This window comes from Theropithecus gelada, chromosome X, assembly GCF_003255815.1.
Source record: "Theropithecus gelada isolate Dixy chromosome X, Tgel_1.0, whole genome shotgun sequence".
Taxonomy (NCBI): Eukaryota; Metazoa; Chordata; class Mammalia; order Primates; family Cercopithecidae; genus Theropithecus; species Theropithecus gelada.
The window spans coordinates 53,637,293-53,653,692 of record NC_037689.1 but is presented as its reverse complement, the minus strand read 5'-3'; the positions used below and the strand labels follow the sequence as shown (position 1 = coordinate 53,653,692).

The following is a 16,400-nucleotide window of genomic DNA, read 5'->3' as shown; positions in this document are numbered from 1 at the left end:
ATTCACTCCAAATATTTTTTCATGCTATTATAAGTGGGATTGTTTCCTTAATTTCTATTTTAGACAATTTGTTGTTATTGTACAAACAATAACAATTGTTATTGCTACTGATTTTTGTAAGTTGATTTTGTGTCCTGCAACTTGATTAAACTTGTGTATGAATTCTAACAGTTTTCAGTGGAGTCCTTAGGATTTTCTGTATAAGATTATGTCATCAGCAAGAAGAGGCAATTTTCCTTCATCCTTTTCAGTTTGGTTGCCTTTTATTTCTTTCTCCTGCCTAATTGCTCTGGCTAGGACTCCCAGTACTAAGTTAAACAAGGGTGGTGAAAGTGGGCATCTTTGTCTTGCTCCTGATCTTAGAGAAAAAGCCTTCTACGTTTTACTGTTGTGCATGATGTTAGCTGTGGGCTTGTGATTTATGGCTTTTATTCTTTTGAAGAACATTTCTTCTATACCTAATTTGCTAAGAGTTTTTCTCATGAAAGGATGTTGAATTTTGTTAAATGCTCTTTCTGCGTTTATTAAAATGATCATATGGTTTTTGTACTTCATTCTGTTATATGTTGAATCACATTTATTAATTTGCATATATTGAAACAACCTTCTATCCCAGGGATAAATCTCTCTTGGTCATGGTGAATAACCCTTCTAATAAAGTATTAAATGTGGTTCACTAGTATTTCATTGAGAATTTTTGCATCTAAGTTCATTTGTGATATTGGCCTATAGTTTTCTTTCTTTGTAGTGTCTTTGTCTGGCTTTAGAATCAGGGTATTGCTGGCCTTGTAAATAAATTTGGAAGAATCCCTTCCTCTTTAGTTTTCCAAAAGAGTTTGAGGAAGATTTGTATTAGGTCTTCTTTAAATGTTTGTAGAATTCTCCTATGAAGCCATCTGGTCTCACACTTTCCTTTGACGTGAGAACTTTTAAATACTGATGCAATCTCCTTAACTGTTTCCTTAACTGTTATTGGTCTTTTCAGATTTCCAATTTTCGTTATTCAGCTTTGGTAGATTATGTATTTCTAAGAATTCATCCATTTCTGTTAGGATGTCCAATATGTTGGTACATAATTGTTCATTGTAGTCTCTTACCATCCTTTGTATTTCTGTGTTATCAGTCATAGTGTCTTCTCTTTGATTTCTGATTTGATTTATTTGAGCCTGCTCTCTTCATTCTTAGTCTAGCTAAGGATTTGTCAATTTTGTTTAGCTTTTCAAAAAACCAACTCTTAGTTTTAATGATTTTTTAATATTGTTTCTCTAGTCTCTATTTCATTTATTTCTGCTCTGATCTTTGTTATTTTCTTCTTTCTGCTAACTTTGGGCTTAATTCATTCTTCTTTTTCTAGTTCCCTGAGGTATAATGTTAGTTATTTCATTTGAGATATTTCTTCTTTTTTGATGTAGGAATTTATCGATATAAACTTCCCTCTCAGCACTGCTTTTGCTACACCCAGAAGTTTTTCTTTGTTGCGTTTTCATTTCTGTTTGTGTCAAGATTTTTTAAAAATTTCCTCTTTAATTTCTTCTTTTGACCCAATAGTTGTTTAGGAGCATGTTGTTTGGTTTCCACATATTTCTTAATTTTATATGATTTCTCATTTTATTGAGTTCTAATTTTATATTGTGATCAGAAAAGATACATGATATGATTTTGGTTTTCTTAAATTTGTTGAGACTTGTTTGTGGCCTAACATATGATCTATCCTGGAGAATGTTACATGTGTACTTGAGAAGAATCTGTATTTTCCTGCTGTTCAGGGCAGAATGTTCTGTATATGTCTTTTAGGTCCATTTTGTCTAAAGTGTCATTCAAGGCCAATGTTTTCTTATGAATTTTTCTGTCTATTGCTTAAAGTGGAATATTGAAATTGCCTACTATTATTATGTTATAGGCTATGTTTCCCTTCAGATCCCTTAATGTTTGCTTTATATATTTAGGTGCTCCGATTTGGGATGCATATATACTTATACTTGTTATGTCCTCTTGATGAAATAACCTTTATCAATACATAATGACCTTCTTTGTCTCTTTTAACAGATTTGACCTAAAGATTATTTTGCCTAAGATAAGTGTAACTACACCTGCTCTCTTTTTGTTCTCATGTACATGGAATATCTTTTTTCATCCCTTTACTTTCAGTCTATGCATGTCCTTTAAGGTGAAATGAGCCACTTGTAGGCAGCACATATTTGGGTCTTGTTTTTTGTTGTTGTCATTAATCCACTCAACCACTCTATGCCTTTGGAGCAAGGCAAAGTCCCTTTTACTTTTCTGTCTACTTTTCTCAAACAAAAGGGGTCTTTCACCATAGCCACGGCAGCTGGGAATTTGCTGGGTGACCTATGAAGCCAGCACATCGCAGAGTCCAAGTCCCACAGTGTACTCCCTGGGTATCGCAAGTGGTTATTCAAGGTTCAAGGCCTCTTTCGTTAGTTGCTGATGAATCCTGATAGAACTGGGTCCTTCCCTTCAAGGTAGCAGATTCCCTTTTGGCCCCGGGTATGTCTAGAAATGTTATCCAGTAACTGGGGCCTGGAATGGGGGCCTCATGACTCTGCCCATGGCCTATCCTACTGTGGCTGAGCTGATATCCAAGATGCAAGACAAAGTCTTCTTTACTCTTTGCTCTCTTCTCCTTAAGGAGAAGTAAGGAGTCACTTTTGTTGCTGCAAGCTTCACTGCTGGGAGTAGGGGAGGTATGGTGCAACCACTCCCTTATCCATGCCAGCTGATGTCTCCCTAGGTCATGTGGGAGACCCTAATCCACTGGCTTCAATATATAGAGGGACCTTTCTAAATTATTTATCTACAATTTGATTAAGAAGATAGACACAGGCAATATGATATGCCAACAGATTCTCTCTAACCTATAGTTATTTTAAGAAAGTTAGGGAAAGAGAGGTCATTGATTAGTTTTGGCTTACAGAATTCTTTGACCCTCCCATATCTTTTAATTTATGGATTTTATATAAGGCACAGATATTCTGCAAGTAAACATGACATTAAAGATGTTTTATACAAACAAGTGTGGTTGATACAAAGGCATTAAATAAGAAACAAAGGAAATTCAGAGGACATTTGTTTGCCTGGAATAGAGATCATGAGCAGGAGAGTGAGAGGAAAATAAGGAAGGAAATGTGAAAGTCTTGAGTCCATTTTCAAATTATGAAAACTTGAAATGCGACAAACAAATAGTGGTTACTTAAGAAGAAAGACTGAAGATGCTGGGCAAAGGTTAACTTTACAAATGGCATTTTTATATCATTATGAAGAGAAAGTGGAGATAATGGAAATAATCTACATATACAACTCATTTGACAGACATTTATTGAAGGTATTCCAAATGCCAAACACTAGTTTGTACATTAAGGATGTTTTTGATTTTTACTTTTTACTTTATTTTTATTTTCTAGCTTCTTCCACTTTGCCAGAAAAGGATTTTTTGTAATGGATAAAATACTAACTTAGGCTAGCTTCTTTCAGAAACGGACCTTTAAACAATGATTAATGGTGAAAGTGGTTTGTTTGTAATGTGATCCCGGGAAGTACCAGTAGGAGAGTGGGACAATGAGATAAGAAATGGAAGAAGCCAATAATTAAGCCAGTTATGGAGCAAGTTATTGCTTTGGGCCACGGGGTTTGATCCTGATGAAGGATCTCTGGGAGATAGTAAACAAACAAACAACAGGCCTCAAAGTTGTCAGCCACAAGCGGGTAAGGGCAAGGAACCAGGGTTAACTATTCCGACTCTTATCCATCATTGGCTAAATGCTGCCTGGTACATTAACTTTCCAGCACTTCTGGCCAATGCACCTAGCAAACTGAGGAAAATCTCTCAGGTTTGCAGTAGGGCAAATGCTTGTACTAGGACCCTGCTGGCATATACTTGAATGATGAGTGCCAACAGCAGATAGATGGGCCCCGACAGCATCTTCTACAGATTCTGTCCTTGCCTTTGAGGCGAGGACACTGTCTAGAATCAGAGACAGAAATGTAAAATGTAAAAATGTAAATCATAGTAGTACACGGTACAAGTTTCAAAATCTTAACAAAGTGTTATTGGAGTACTATGGTGAGAGAAAATGACTGCATAAGAAAGCAGGGGAAGTCTTTATATGTGATGATGACATTTGAGTGCGTGTTCCATTATCAAAGATCTACTTAAAAGGGAAAAAGAATAGAATATATCTTAAATCATGGATGTAACCAGGCAAGGCCACCCTATATGTGAATGTCCTGGGATAATTTTGCCTCCAGATGTCTCTTTTTTTGAGTGTCAATTTCATTTATGTATTTATAATATAAAGAAATTGAATAGAAAGAGGTAAGCATATGGTGGCAAAAATCCCTTCCTACCCATAAGGCTCACAGAATAATGTTGTCTAAATGCCATAATGTTTTTGGTAAATTTTGGTTCTATAGGCTTTGGAAATTTTTTATGTAGGACCTCCTCCAAGGTGATATAAGCATTAAGTGTATTTATCTAGATACCCTAGTTAAAGCTACTTTTTAAGCAGGATCAAAGTCCTCTTTTAAACTTTTATATTTGAAAGCTATCCCCATGTATAATTCCAGTGATTCTTGTACAATTCCTAGAAGACCTTTGTTTACATCAAAAGAGTTTGTCTCTCTCTGTAAGTTGGAACTTGTACATTGTAGTAATGGAAAATCCATTTCAAAGTAGCTTAGACTTACTCAGAAGAAATGTATTGATCAGTGTCATTAAACAGTTGAAAGGTAGGCAAGGCTTGTGTCAGGAATTAAATAGTGTGACCAGATTCTAGTTTTCCTTCTCCGTTGCATGGTTCTGCTCCCCAGTATTTGTTCTGTTTAATTCCTCTTAATGGTTCTAAGATGGATATCAGGATACTGAAGAACTACATGCTTTCTCATCCATCTTAAACAGGGAACAATGGGTTTTCTCTTTTAGAATCACAAACAACAACAACAACAACAACAATCCTAGAGTTGTTTCATTGGTTCTGATTGACCTTACTTGGAACCATAAGTCCATTTTTCAATTAACCACTAAAACCAGGGAGATGAGTTAAAACTAAGTACACACCATCCACAGAGCAAAGAGAGGTCTATTGTAGGGAGACTGCACAAATGGAAAAGTAACAGGGGAAACACAGGAGAAGGAGGTAGTTAGTTAATGTTCAATACACTCACCTTCTCAGGGACTTTTCTTCCATCTGGCATCATCTTTGTCTTTTGACCATTTTCCCCCATCAATACCTATATTAATACACAAGTTTTCCATATTTGGAAGAAAACTTTCTTGACACCAAACTCCCCTCTGACTTCCTACTTATAATGATCTATGGTTGGATAGTCTACAATTTACTGTCTTTACTTTTTCATAGATATTTGTTAATCTCCTACAATAAGATTTCTACCACTGCACTGAAGTCATTTTGTGTATGGTCTTCAGGGAATTCCATATGACCAAAGCCAATGGATACTTTTGACATGGGCTTTGGGGGTCTAACTTCTTGAATCCAAGTATTGGCTCCAACAGTCACTATCTATATGACCTTAGACCAATTATTTAACACTGTCTTTATTTCCTCATCTGTTAAATGAGGATAATTGCAACAATACAACATGAAATCAAAAACATAGTCCCCAGAATAATTAAAACTGAGTAAGTGGCACACATTATAGACTACTGTTTTTTTTAAAATCAGGTTTATTTCTGTTTGGGTATTTGCTATGTATTGCAAAACTAGTTGACATGTTATATTGCAACTTCAGTTAACGTGTCAACCTCTGTTTAACCATAAGTCTCTCTCTAATCTTTGAACGCCGTTGTTTTGTGTCTCCCAAAATCTTTCTTTTCCATGTTCTATAATAGTATACTTTCTTGATATTCCTCTTCCTTCTCTAGTCTTTCATTCATCTTATTTGCTCTTTGTGTTTTATTTATTCTCTATATGTTGTATTTACCAAGAGTCCATTCCCAGCCCTGTGTTGGGCTCAGTCTATGTGCCATATAAATGAGAATGCACTGGCATTTGAGGCTTTGCTTTTTATTTCTCTGTCGACTAGTTTTGCAATACATAGCAAACATCCAAACAGAAATAAACCTGATTTAAAAAAAAAAAAAAAAAACAGTAGTCTATAATGTGTGCCACTTACTCAGTTTTAATTATTCTGGGGACTTTGTTTTTGATTTCATGTCACAATTACTAGTTTTGTGGGGTCTATCTAATCCTGATGCTTATTTACAAACTATCTCAAGTATTTATTTATTTATTTTTGAGATGGAGTCTTGCTCTGTCACCCAGACTGGAGTGCGGCAGCATGATCTCAGCTCGCTGCAACTTCCACCTCCCAGGTTCAAGTGATTCTCCTGCCTCAGCCTCCTGAGTAGCTGGGATTATAGGCATGTGTTAAATTTTGTATTTTTAGTAGAGATGGGGTTTCATCATGTTGGTCAAGCTGGTCTCGAACTCTTGACCTTGTGATCCACCCGCTTTGGCCTCCCAAAGTGCTGGGATTACAGGCATGAGCCACCGCACCTGGCCATCTCAAGTATTTCTTTAACTTATAACTTCACATAACTTTGTGGAGGCAATAAGGTTAATGAAAAAGGACTTTACTTACATAACAAAATAAGAAGCATAGTTTTATAGTTCTGTGCCATATACATTTTGTTTGTCCAACTGTACCCATTCTTTGACCTTCTCTCCCTTGCTCTTTATTCTGGGAGGCTGACTTGTGTCATCATTGGGCTCCCATGCCCTTTGGATTCCAGTTGGTTTAGGCACCCAAGAGCCCTAGAAGGAAATTGAAAACAGGAAGTAAAGTGAGGTCAAGATATTTATTCTCCTAATTCCCTCCCTTTGAGGTTGCCACAGGCTGACTATGTCCCTTGACAAAAGGTTATTGCTCTTCTCAAAGTGGTTTCCGATTCTCTGCTTCTGGCCACTTTTCCCTCCCCTCATCCCTTGGGCCTAGATGTAGTAACAGCTTTACTGCTGCAAGGTTCTTGTATTATCTGTTATGGTTTCTTATATCCTGATTATCTTGTGACTTGTTCCTTTGTAGATAAACCTCCAGATTACCTAGGCAAAATCACAGAAGAACATGTATGTCCAGCTAAAATATTCCAGAAGACAGTGTGGAAATATTGAAGGGTTTTTTTTTTTTTTTATGAAGGAGTGCAGTGATCAGATTTATATTAGTTTTAATCTTTCTATGGGGTAGAATTTCATTCTAAAACAGAGATTTGGGTCTGGGAGGATGATATAGAGCCTCTTATGGATGTGAGGGCAAAAAATGATAGAAGTTTGCAGTGCCAATAGAAAGAGGAAAGAAGTTATATATGAGAGAAATTTGTAACTAATTATATGAGATGTTGGGTGACACTTAGGAAATAATCTCGAATGTCTGTCAGGTTTCATGCTTAAGGGATAAATGAGATGGCGGTTTTATTACTTGTTTTCTGTATTATTTTTATTTCATAAATCCAGCTTAGAGAAATTGTATAGCAAAAATAATGTAATTGTGTTTAATATTCGAAAAGAACATGTTTCAGAGTAGTATCTATACAGCACCTCCCTCTTACACTTCCAATGATACCAATGATGGCTTCAATATAAGCCAATCTTACAAAATGTACCCAGCGTGAATTCTTAGGTATTGTTAAAAAAAAAAAGTTGGCTGGGTGCTGTGGCTCACACCTGTAATCTCAGCACTTTGGGAGGCCGAGGTAGGTGGATCACCTGAGGTCAGGAGTTCAAAACCAGCCCGGCCAACATGGTGAAATCCTGTCTCTATTAAAAATACAAAAAAAAAAAAAAAAAAAGCTGGGCATGATGGCACGCGCCTGTAGTTCCTGCTACTCAGGAGGCTGAGACAGGAGGATAGCTTGAACCCGGGAGGCAGAGGTTGCAGTGAGCCAAGATTGCACCATTGTACTCCAGCCTGGGTTACAAGAGCAAAACTCCATCTCAAAAAAAAAAAAAAGAAGTTTCTAATACACTTATCTTCCCTTGGGTTCACTCAGCAGAAGACCCTTGGAAAAGTATTAAAATAAACAGGATTACATTATTTATTTTAAGAGCAAGTGATTTATTTGCAAAGTAAATAAATCAGTAGAAGAGGGGAAAAATGAGACAGGTAAGGCAAGGCAGCCTGTAAAGAGTGGTGCATTTTCAAGCCAGCTACTGTTGTGGGCCACTGGAGCTTTATCCCTTGGGAAACTCTGAAACCCTTGTAAAATACATGCCTCAGAGTTATTTCCCCTAGCATCAAGGGAGGTAGTGTATCAATATCCCAATTCCTACAATTAGTCATTATTTACAGGCTGCCTCTGGGGGCTGGAGGGGAGGCATCAATTGCCTGGTATGTCTAGCCTGCCACATGGATGGCAAAGCAAACTCTTGTGCAACAGAAAGCCTTCAGGCAATGAAATGCCAATGCTGGCACTGGGAAATCAGGCTGATGGGTGCTGAAGTGGCAAGGATAAGGGGATATGGATATTCTGCTGTAGTACTTTCCTAAAAGATGATTCATATTTGGTTCTAGGGATCAAGAATTGAGTTAAAATTTTATATTTATGTTGATTTCTATGTCACCTTCAGGAAAATAATTTAACAGAAACTAATATTTGCCATAAAAAATGTAAGGAATCATGTTTTTCATCATCCTAGCCATAACACAATGCATAATTTTTTAAATAAGCAACATAAATGTGAAATAATGTTTGGAAGGTACATTTAAAATGTCTTCTCCAGACTAGCATTTACTACTATATATTTATTTTTCCTTTTATTCCAGTTGAAAGAATTCAGAATCAGTGGGATGAAGTACAAGAACACCTTCAGAACCGGAGGCAACAGTTGAATGAAATGTTAAAGGATTCAACACAATGGCTGGAAGCTAAGGAGGAAGCTGAGCAGGTCTTAGGACAGGCCAGAGCCAAGCTTGAGTCATGGAAGGAGGGTCCCTATACAATAGATACAATCCAAAAGAAAATCACAGAAACCAAGGTTAGTATCAAAGATACCTTTTTAAAATAAAATACTGGTTACACTTGATAAAAATTATACCATGGATTGTAATTTAATGATGTTTAATGTAAATTTATTAACAGAAACTCACATTAAAGCTGAAATGAACAGTAGACTTTTTATATTTATTGTCTTAGAGACAGAGTCTCACTGTCACCCAGGCTAAAGTGCAGTGGCATAATCATAGCTCACTGAGCGTTGAACTCTGGGGCTCAAGCAATCCTCCTGCCTCAGCCTCCCTAGTAGCTGGGACGACAGACGTGTACCACCATGCCTGGCTAATTTTTTAGAAATTTTTATTTTCTGTAGAGATGGGTTCTTGAACTCTTGGCCTCAAGCAATTCTCCTGCCTTGACCTCCAAAGCAATAGGATTACAGGCATGAGCTACCATGCCTAGCCAGTAAACTTTTGAGTCAAGGTAGAGAATAGAGGAAAATTGACAGCTAATGTCAATCTTAAAGTTAATATTGTTTAGTAATCTGGATATAGTGGACTGGTTTTCTATTGCACCATCTTTTAAGATCATTTCAAAATTGGTATATGTACTTATGTAGTTGCATGAAGTCAACCATTCGGGCTTAATTCCTTCCTAGAAAAAGTAACAGGTCTACTCTTTCATATCTTATTTGGAGGCCCTGGATCAAGAAATGGGGGTGGGTGGGTATAAGGATTGGGCAGAAATAAGGAGTACTCTCACTTTCTCCCCCCCATTCTCTTACCTCCTGCTCAGCTCATTCTTCCCTTCTTTCTCTTTCCTCTGAAATCTCCTCAAATATCTGTCTGCTTAGTAGTCTATAATTCCTCAGGATAAAAGAAGAAAAGGAAAAGGAAGAAAATTGCTTAATAACTATGTTTTATCAAGCAGCATGCATAGTGCTTTGCATGCATTTAATTCCTTCAAACTTAGTATTTACTGGTCAGTTTGAAAAGCCCTTAAATGTTAAACAATGGTTAGGCTTTAGGGTATTTTGAGCAGGGAAGTAATATGTTAGGAGGTTGATCAGATTGAGCACTTGATCAAAACCCTCTGTAGATATTTTATCTGACAGAAAAGGCCTTTTGCTAAACCAGTATCTGATTCTTAAATTGGTTATGTCATCTAAGAAGGAAACCATATTGTTTTCTTGGATGAAATGACCTCCATTTCCAAATTAGTCAGGTTAGACTATGCTAAACTATAGTAAGAAATGAACTCTGAAATCTCAATAGCGTAATACAATAAAGACTGCTTTCTTATTTATATCATAGTCCAGCAGAGGTTGACAAGCCATTCTTAGGAGCTGTCCCACAACATGGTCACTTGGAAACCCAGACTTTTCCAATTTTGTGACACTGTCATTTTTAACACACTGCTAAAGGCCACTGCAGAAAAGGAAGAGAGAATGTGGTCAGTCAATCCATGGAGTTTTATGGCCAGGCCTGGAAATTATGTATACCACTTCTGCCACGTCCCATCACACAGAACTTGTTCTTGATTTAATTTCAGGAAGAGTTAATGGAATTAGTGAGCTTTTAGCCAATCTCTGTCATAGTTATTTTATCAAAGGGACCTGAGCTGCTACGAGGACAAGGTCTTAGTTTATATGATGAGAATGTTAGAAAGCCACATAGAATTTTACAGTCTTATTATTAGCTCTGTTGGAGTCAAAATCTAGGTGAATAAAAATTCTTTCAAGAGACACATGTTACCACTAATAGTTTTTTCAATGGATGAGCATAGATGAATTAGGAATTTCCAATGGTCATTTTCCTAATTCCTGGTCTGACTATGTAATATATAGAATCGTGGTTATTCTTGAAAGCTCTAGTCATATTGATGAGGTAGTCAGCATATTATTTATGCTACTCCTTTTTCTTCTCTATAAGTTTGGGATACTATGAATCTATTGGATCACAAACCAAAGTACTTAACTGGTAAGAAGTTATAAGCAGAAAATACGAAGTTTGGACTGGATCCTTGAGTTAGACGAGAAGAAGGAGAGATGAGAGGCATATAGTGATAGATTTGACTACAACAAGAGGACTCTGGTAGTTGGCAAATGAGAAATAAATTTAATCTAAGAAAATTCTAAAGTGATAGTAAGAATGATTAGGGTTTAATTGCCCTTAGAAGAGCAAGTAGCTTTAAATAAGAGACAAAAATACCTGCAGAAGGAAATATGAAAGTAGAAAACAAAACAATTGCATTGTCAAAACATGTAAGATGTTTTAAACACCTAAAATAAAACCAGAATTGTATTATAATTGCTATCCTTTGTCAAACTTTTGAAATTTAAAAAAATGCTTTGGAATGGTCTAAAACTACATCATAAAAATGGCTCAGCCACTATCTATAGAGATTGACATTTTTTGTTTGTGTTCTGTGTTTAGGAATTTAATGATATATATTACTGCAGATTCAATGTAAGTTCACGATACAGATAAAGATGGCCAAAGCTGTAATTTTTTCCTTCATTTCTGGAATGATGTATGCTAAAATTAAAGTAATCCTAATGTTAATAATAACTTTTAGTGAATGCTTGGTGTGTGTCAAAAAGTATGCTAGTCACTTTACATATATTGGTTTATTTCATGCTTTCAAAAACTCTCTTTGAAAAGTACTCTGATTATTCTTAGTTTTCAGATAAGAAAACTGAAGGCTAGAGAAGTTCAGAATCTTCTTTTGAAAGTGATAGAGTTGTGATGTGAATGCATAGCAGTTACTCTTGTAGGTCACATCACAGGCTTTCTCTTCCACTTGTCTACGTGGCTAAAACAAAGCAAGAAAACCTCATACAAATCCGAAAAATACTCATGTAATTATTAATTGACAAATAAGATTATATTACATTACTGATAAACCAACAGGTAGAAAATGAAAGCAATGAAATAGTATACTGGGAAAAAAAATTTATATTCTTAGATGAAAAAGTAAAACAGTAATTGCAAACTCCATTTCATTTTTACTGAAATGACAATGTTTAATTCTTCTAAAAGGTAGGGAGCAAATAAAATGGATATCTGGTCTTTACATCGAATGTGTCATCACTACTAAGTGATATTAGCTGGCTTATTACTTACAATTTTCTTTTAGGAAAAAAGTGTGAAAATAGACAGGAGGAGGCATTAAATGACTAAAGCAACACCCCCTTGCTCCATAAGTTCATTCTGAGTCTGTGTGCCTAAGATTAACAAGAGAGTCTGTGAGTCTCACAAGGCAATCACGAAGCTATGTCTACAGCCTTGGAGAGCTATGATTACAGCAGCCAGCCTCCTTTGCAGCACCTCAGTGATGACCACCCTAACTCTCACTAGTGAGCAACAATGAAATGCTTCAAACCCAACCACCAACACTGTTATACTCTTAAAATTTGAACCAGTCACCATACCTGAACCTAAAAAGAAGATTACCAAAAATCTTGATACGTTAATGATTCATAATTGCTAATCTTTATTGATAATCTCTTCTAGTTCTTATCTACATATATTTTAATTGTCTACACAATGTAAATTAAATTTTAAATTCTGATTTGTAAACTTAATATTATTGCATAAATATTTATCAATGTTGTTAAACATCTTTTAATAATTATCATTTTAAATTCTTTATATTATTTCATTAATTTCCATCTTTATTTCCTTGCTGCTCTGACATTTAGAAAAAACTCCTCCTCTTATTTAGAAAAAAAGAGTGGAGAGGCTGGGCGCGGTGGCTCATGCCTGTAATCCCAGCACTTTGGGAGACTGAGCCAGGCAGATCACGAGGTCAGGAGTTTGAGACCGGCCTGACCAACATGATGAAACCCTGTCTCTACTAAAAATACAAAAATTAGCCTGGCGTGGTGTTGCATGCCTGTAGTCCCAGCTACTTGGGAGGCTGAGGCAGGGGAATCGCTTGAACCCGGGAGGCGGAGGTTGCAGTGAGCCGAGATCACGCCACTGCACTCCAGCCTAGGCGACAGAGCAAGACTCCATCTCAAAAGTAAAGAGAGAGAGAGAGAGAGAGAGAGAGAGAGAGAGAGAGAGAGAGTGGAGAGTAAATGGGGACAATAACAACCGATTCACAAAACAGAAATAAAATCAGAGATGTCATATGGAAGAAGTTTATCTTGAAAGCATGGTCAGAGTAGAAAGAAACAGCAACAGGAGAGTCTTGATTTGGTGGAAAAACAGAATGCAGATGGCATAGAGTATCAACAATTAATTAGCAGGCCATTAAAGAGATGGCCATAACATATTGATAATTGTTTTCTTTCACCCTTAATTTTTCTAAAACAAAAACATGAAGTCAGAATGTAGTCAATTTTGTTAGCCACATGGCTTCATGGTTTAATTTTATCTTCTCTATGGACCTGGTACAACAATAAAGTTCTTTTGAGATAGAAAGACAGATGTTAGGCAAAAACATACAAGATTTTCATTCTAATCAAAATCTTTGCCAGTAGGCTATGACAGAATCCTATGAGAGATGATGCCATTTAGAACTTTCACAAGAGGCAAAAATAGTATGCCATTGGCACCTAAAACCGCCAACAGTGATCATCATAGGATTTATTTCATTTGGCAGATTCTTGGTTGAGTTCATAACCTGTTCCCTAGGCTTTTAAGATTGGTCCAAACTTGGCAATGGATTCTTTGGAAAAATTACTTCTTGATCATTTTAAACTTTCTTTTCCAGTGTCAAGAGAGATTTTCCCAGGCTGAGAGTTTTCATTTATTTCTTCCCCTTTCTGTTTTTGAAAGAAAAATTCCCTTTTTGTCGGCTTTGTGATTGCTTTTGTGTCAAATTCAGTATAAAAGCTTTTCAAATGTGACAGCATTAGCTGTTTTGTGCTTGGCTGAGCTGAGAGTACATGAATTCAATAGAGAAGTGAAATCTTGTTTGAGCCTGGCTGATTTGGCTATATAATATTTAAAACTATCTGAAGCAAGAAATTCAATGATTTTCAAATTATTAAATAAACATTTCCAAGGCTGCAAAATCTCTGTGTTTTTGAAGGCATTCTTTAGGAAACTTGAAACACAGATATTCTATAATCACATAATTAATTTTAAAAGTTGAACTTATTGTATATAGTAACTAAGGTAGCTATTCGAGTATCTCAAATTATTTTACTAAAAAGGGAGACATTTTTCAAATATAGAAGTAGTGCTTTACATTTTAAGTGATTTGTGGAAGGATTGATGGTATCAGATATCTCATCCACCATAAAAATATGTACAGTAGTGGAAACTGAATTTTTCTTGTATATATTTTGTGTATTTTTTGGAGTTGTACAAAATTGAATCAGCAAATTGACCCACACTAGTAGTTTGAGGTTTGAGTTTCTGGTACAATAATGAAAAACATTATTAGAAATCTTCTTGCCAGGACCTACCATTTCTTCATGTATTTTCTTTATTCCCTTTTGTTCTCCACTAAAGTTTCTATGTGATTAAAGAGAAAAGATCAATAACCCAATAGTACTTTTCCTCCTAAAGTATGAATGAAACTATTAAACTTCTCAAAGCATACAGAATGCTCTCTACATTGCTGATAGATCACAGGTAGTAATGGGCTAGCTTCCCCAGGTAACTATTATATTGTATAAATATTTAATGCAGAGTCACCAAGCCTTGAATAACTTATGCTTTGATTGTACCATATTTTCTCTAGTTTTCTTTTCACAATTTAACTTATCCCATGCTTGAAAATATAATGTGGTAACTCTGTAAATCTGCTCCTCAAAAAATTTTCAAAATCATCTTTTCTTTCTTTATTTCTTTTCTTTTTTTTTCTTTTTCTTTTTTTTCTATTTTTTAGTTTTTTTTTTGTTTTTTTTTTTGTTTTTTTTTTTTTTGAGATGGAGTCTCACTCTGTCACCCAGGCTGGAGTGCAGTGGCATGATCTTGGCTCACTGCAACCTCTTGTGATCAAGTGAGTCTCTCAGCATCCCAAGTAGATGGAACTACTCCACCATGGCACACTCCACCATGCCCAACTATTTCTTGTGTTTTTAGTAGAGACAGGGTGTCACTATGTTGGCCAGGCTGGTCTCAAACTCCTGACCTCGAGTGATCCGCCCACCTCAGCCTCCTAAAGTGCTGGGATACAGGCATGAGCCAACACGCCTGGCCCCAAATCACCTTTTCTGAACCCTGGGAATTAATCAAAGGCTGGCAACAATTTTTGAAATGCTGACCGTCAATAAAAATGGCAAAGTTTGAGACTTTTTAAGTTGGCCTTTCCCGTCACTTTCTCCCAGCTCCACGGTAGCCTTGAAAATCAGTAGCCTTGCAACCATAGTAGCTGTGAAAACTAGCAGCCTTTTAGCCACCAGAGAGTGTAGACCAGTATCGTAATTCTTCAAAAAGGCCAATTTTATTCCAAGAGCATTGCCACTATTTGACCTATCTTGCAGCTCCCTGGAATAAACCTATATACATGGCCTTGCCTTTATTTGGCCTGACTTAGAGATAACTTTCTAGGAAAAGCCCTAACTCCAGGGTGTTGGTCCAAATCAATTAGCAGCAATTCTTTAACGTAACAGAATCCTAAGGCTGTGATACTAGTTGAGGTAAACATAGATCTGGAGAAAAACTTTCAATGAAGCTCTGGAGAATGAGATGTCCATAGGAGATTTTGGCAATCTCTGACATGTTCTTGCGCGCTCTAGAAGCCCTTGTGCTTATCTTAACAAATAGAGAATATCAATAAAGGGATAGAAATTGTAAATAAGAACCCAGTGGAATATCTGGAGTTGGAAAGCACAATAACTGAAATTAGATTTTTCACTTGACATCAGATTCAAGCTGGCAAAAGAAAGAATCGGCAAACTTGAAAATAGGTAAATGGGATAATCCAATCCAAAGAAAAAAAAGAAAAAAAATTAAGGAAATACAGAAAGCAAAAACTGACTGAATTGAAGGGAGAATTAGGTAATTCAACAAAAATAGTTGGAGACTTCAACATCTCACTTTTAATAATAGATAAAACAACTAGGCAAATTAACAAGGAAATAGACACTTGAAAAAGACTATAAACTTACAAGACCTAACAGATATCTATACAACATTTCATCCAATAATAGCAGAATACTCATTCTTCTCAACTGTACATGAAATATTCTCTAGGGTAGGCCATATGCTAGGTCATAACATAAGTCTCACTACATTCAAAGGGATTAAAATCATACAATGCAGATTTTATGACCATAATGGAGTAAAATTAAAAATCAGTAACAGAAGTAAATTTGGGAGTTCATAAATATGAGAAAATTATACAACACACCCTTAAATAGCCAATAGGCCAAAGAAGAAATAAAAAAATACAAAAATATCTTGAGATAAATGGAAATAAATATACAACATACCAAAACTTATGAGAGGAGGCTGAAGCAGTGCTTAGAGTG

The 16,400-nt window shown here is 36.1% G+C and overlaps 1 protein-coding gene across 1 annotated transcript in view; it reads left to right on the top strand.

The window, feature by feature from the left end:
* The window catches only part of DMD (dystrophin), a 2,044,437-nt gene that overhangs the window by 1,472,886 nt on the left and 555,151 nt on the right, over positions 1 to 16,400 (top strand). Inside the window, exon 52 of the mRNA XM_025371836.1 lies at positions 8,797 to 9,008. Within this exon, the coding sequence (XP_025227621.1) occupies positions 8,797 to 9,008 (212 nt within the window). The remainder of the gene's footprint in view (positions 1 to 8,796; positions 9,009 to 16,400) is intronic.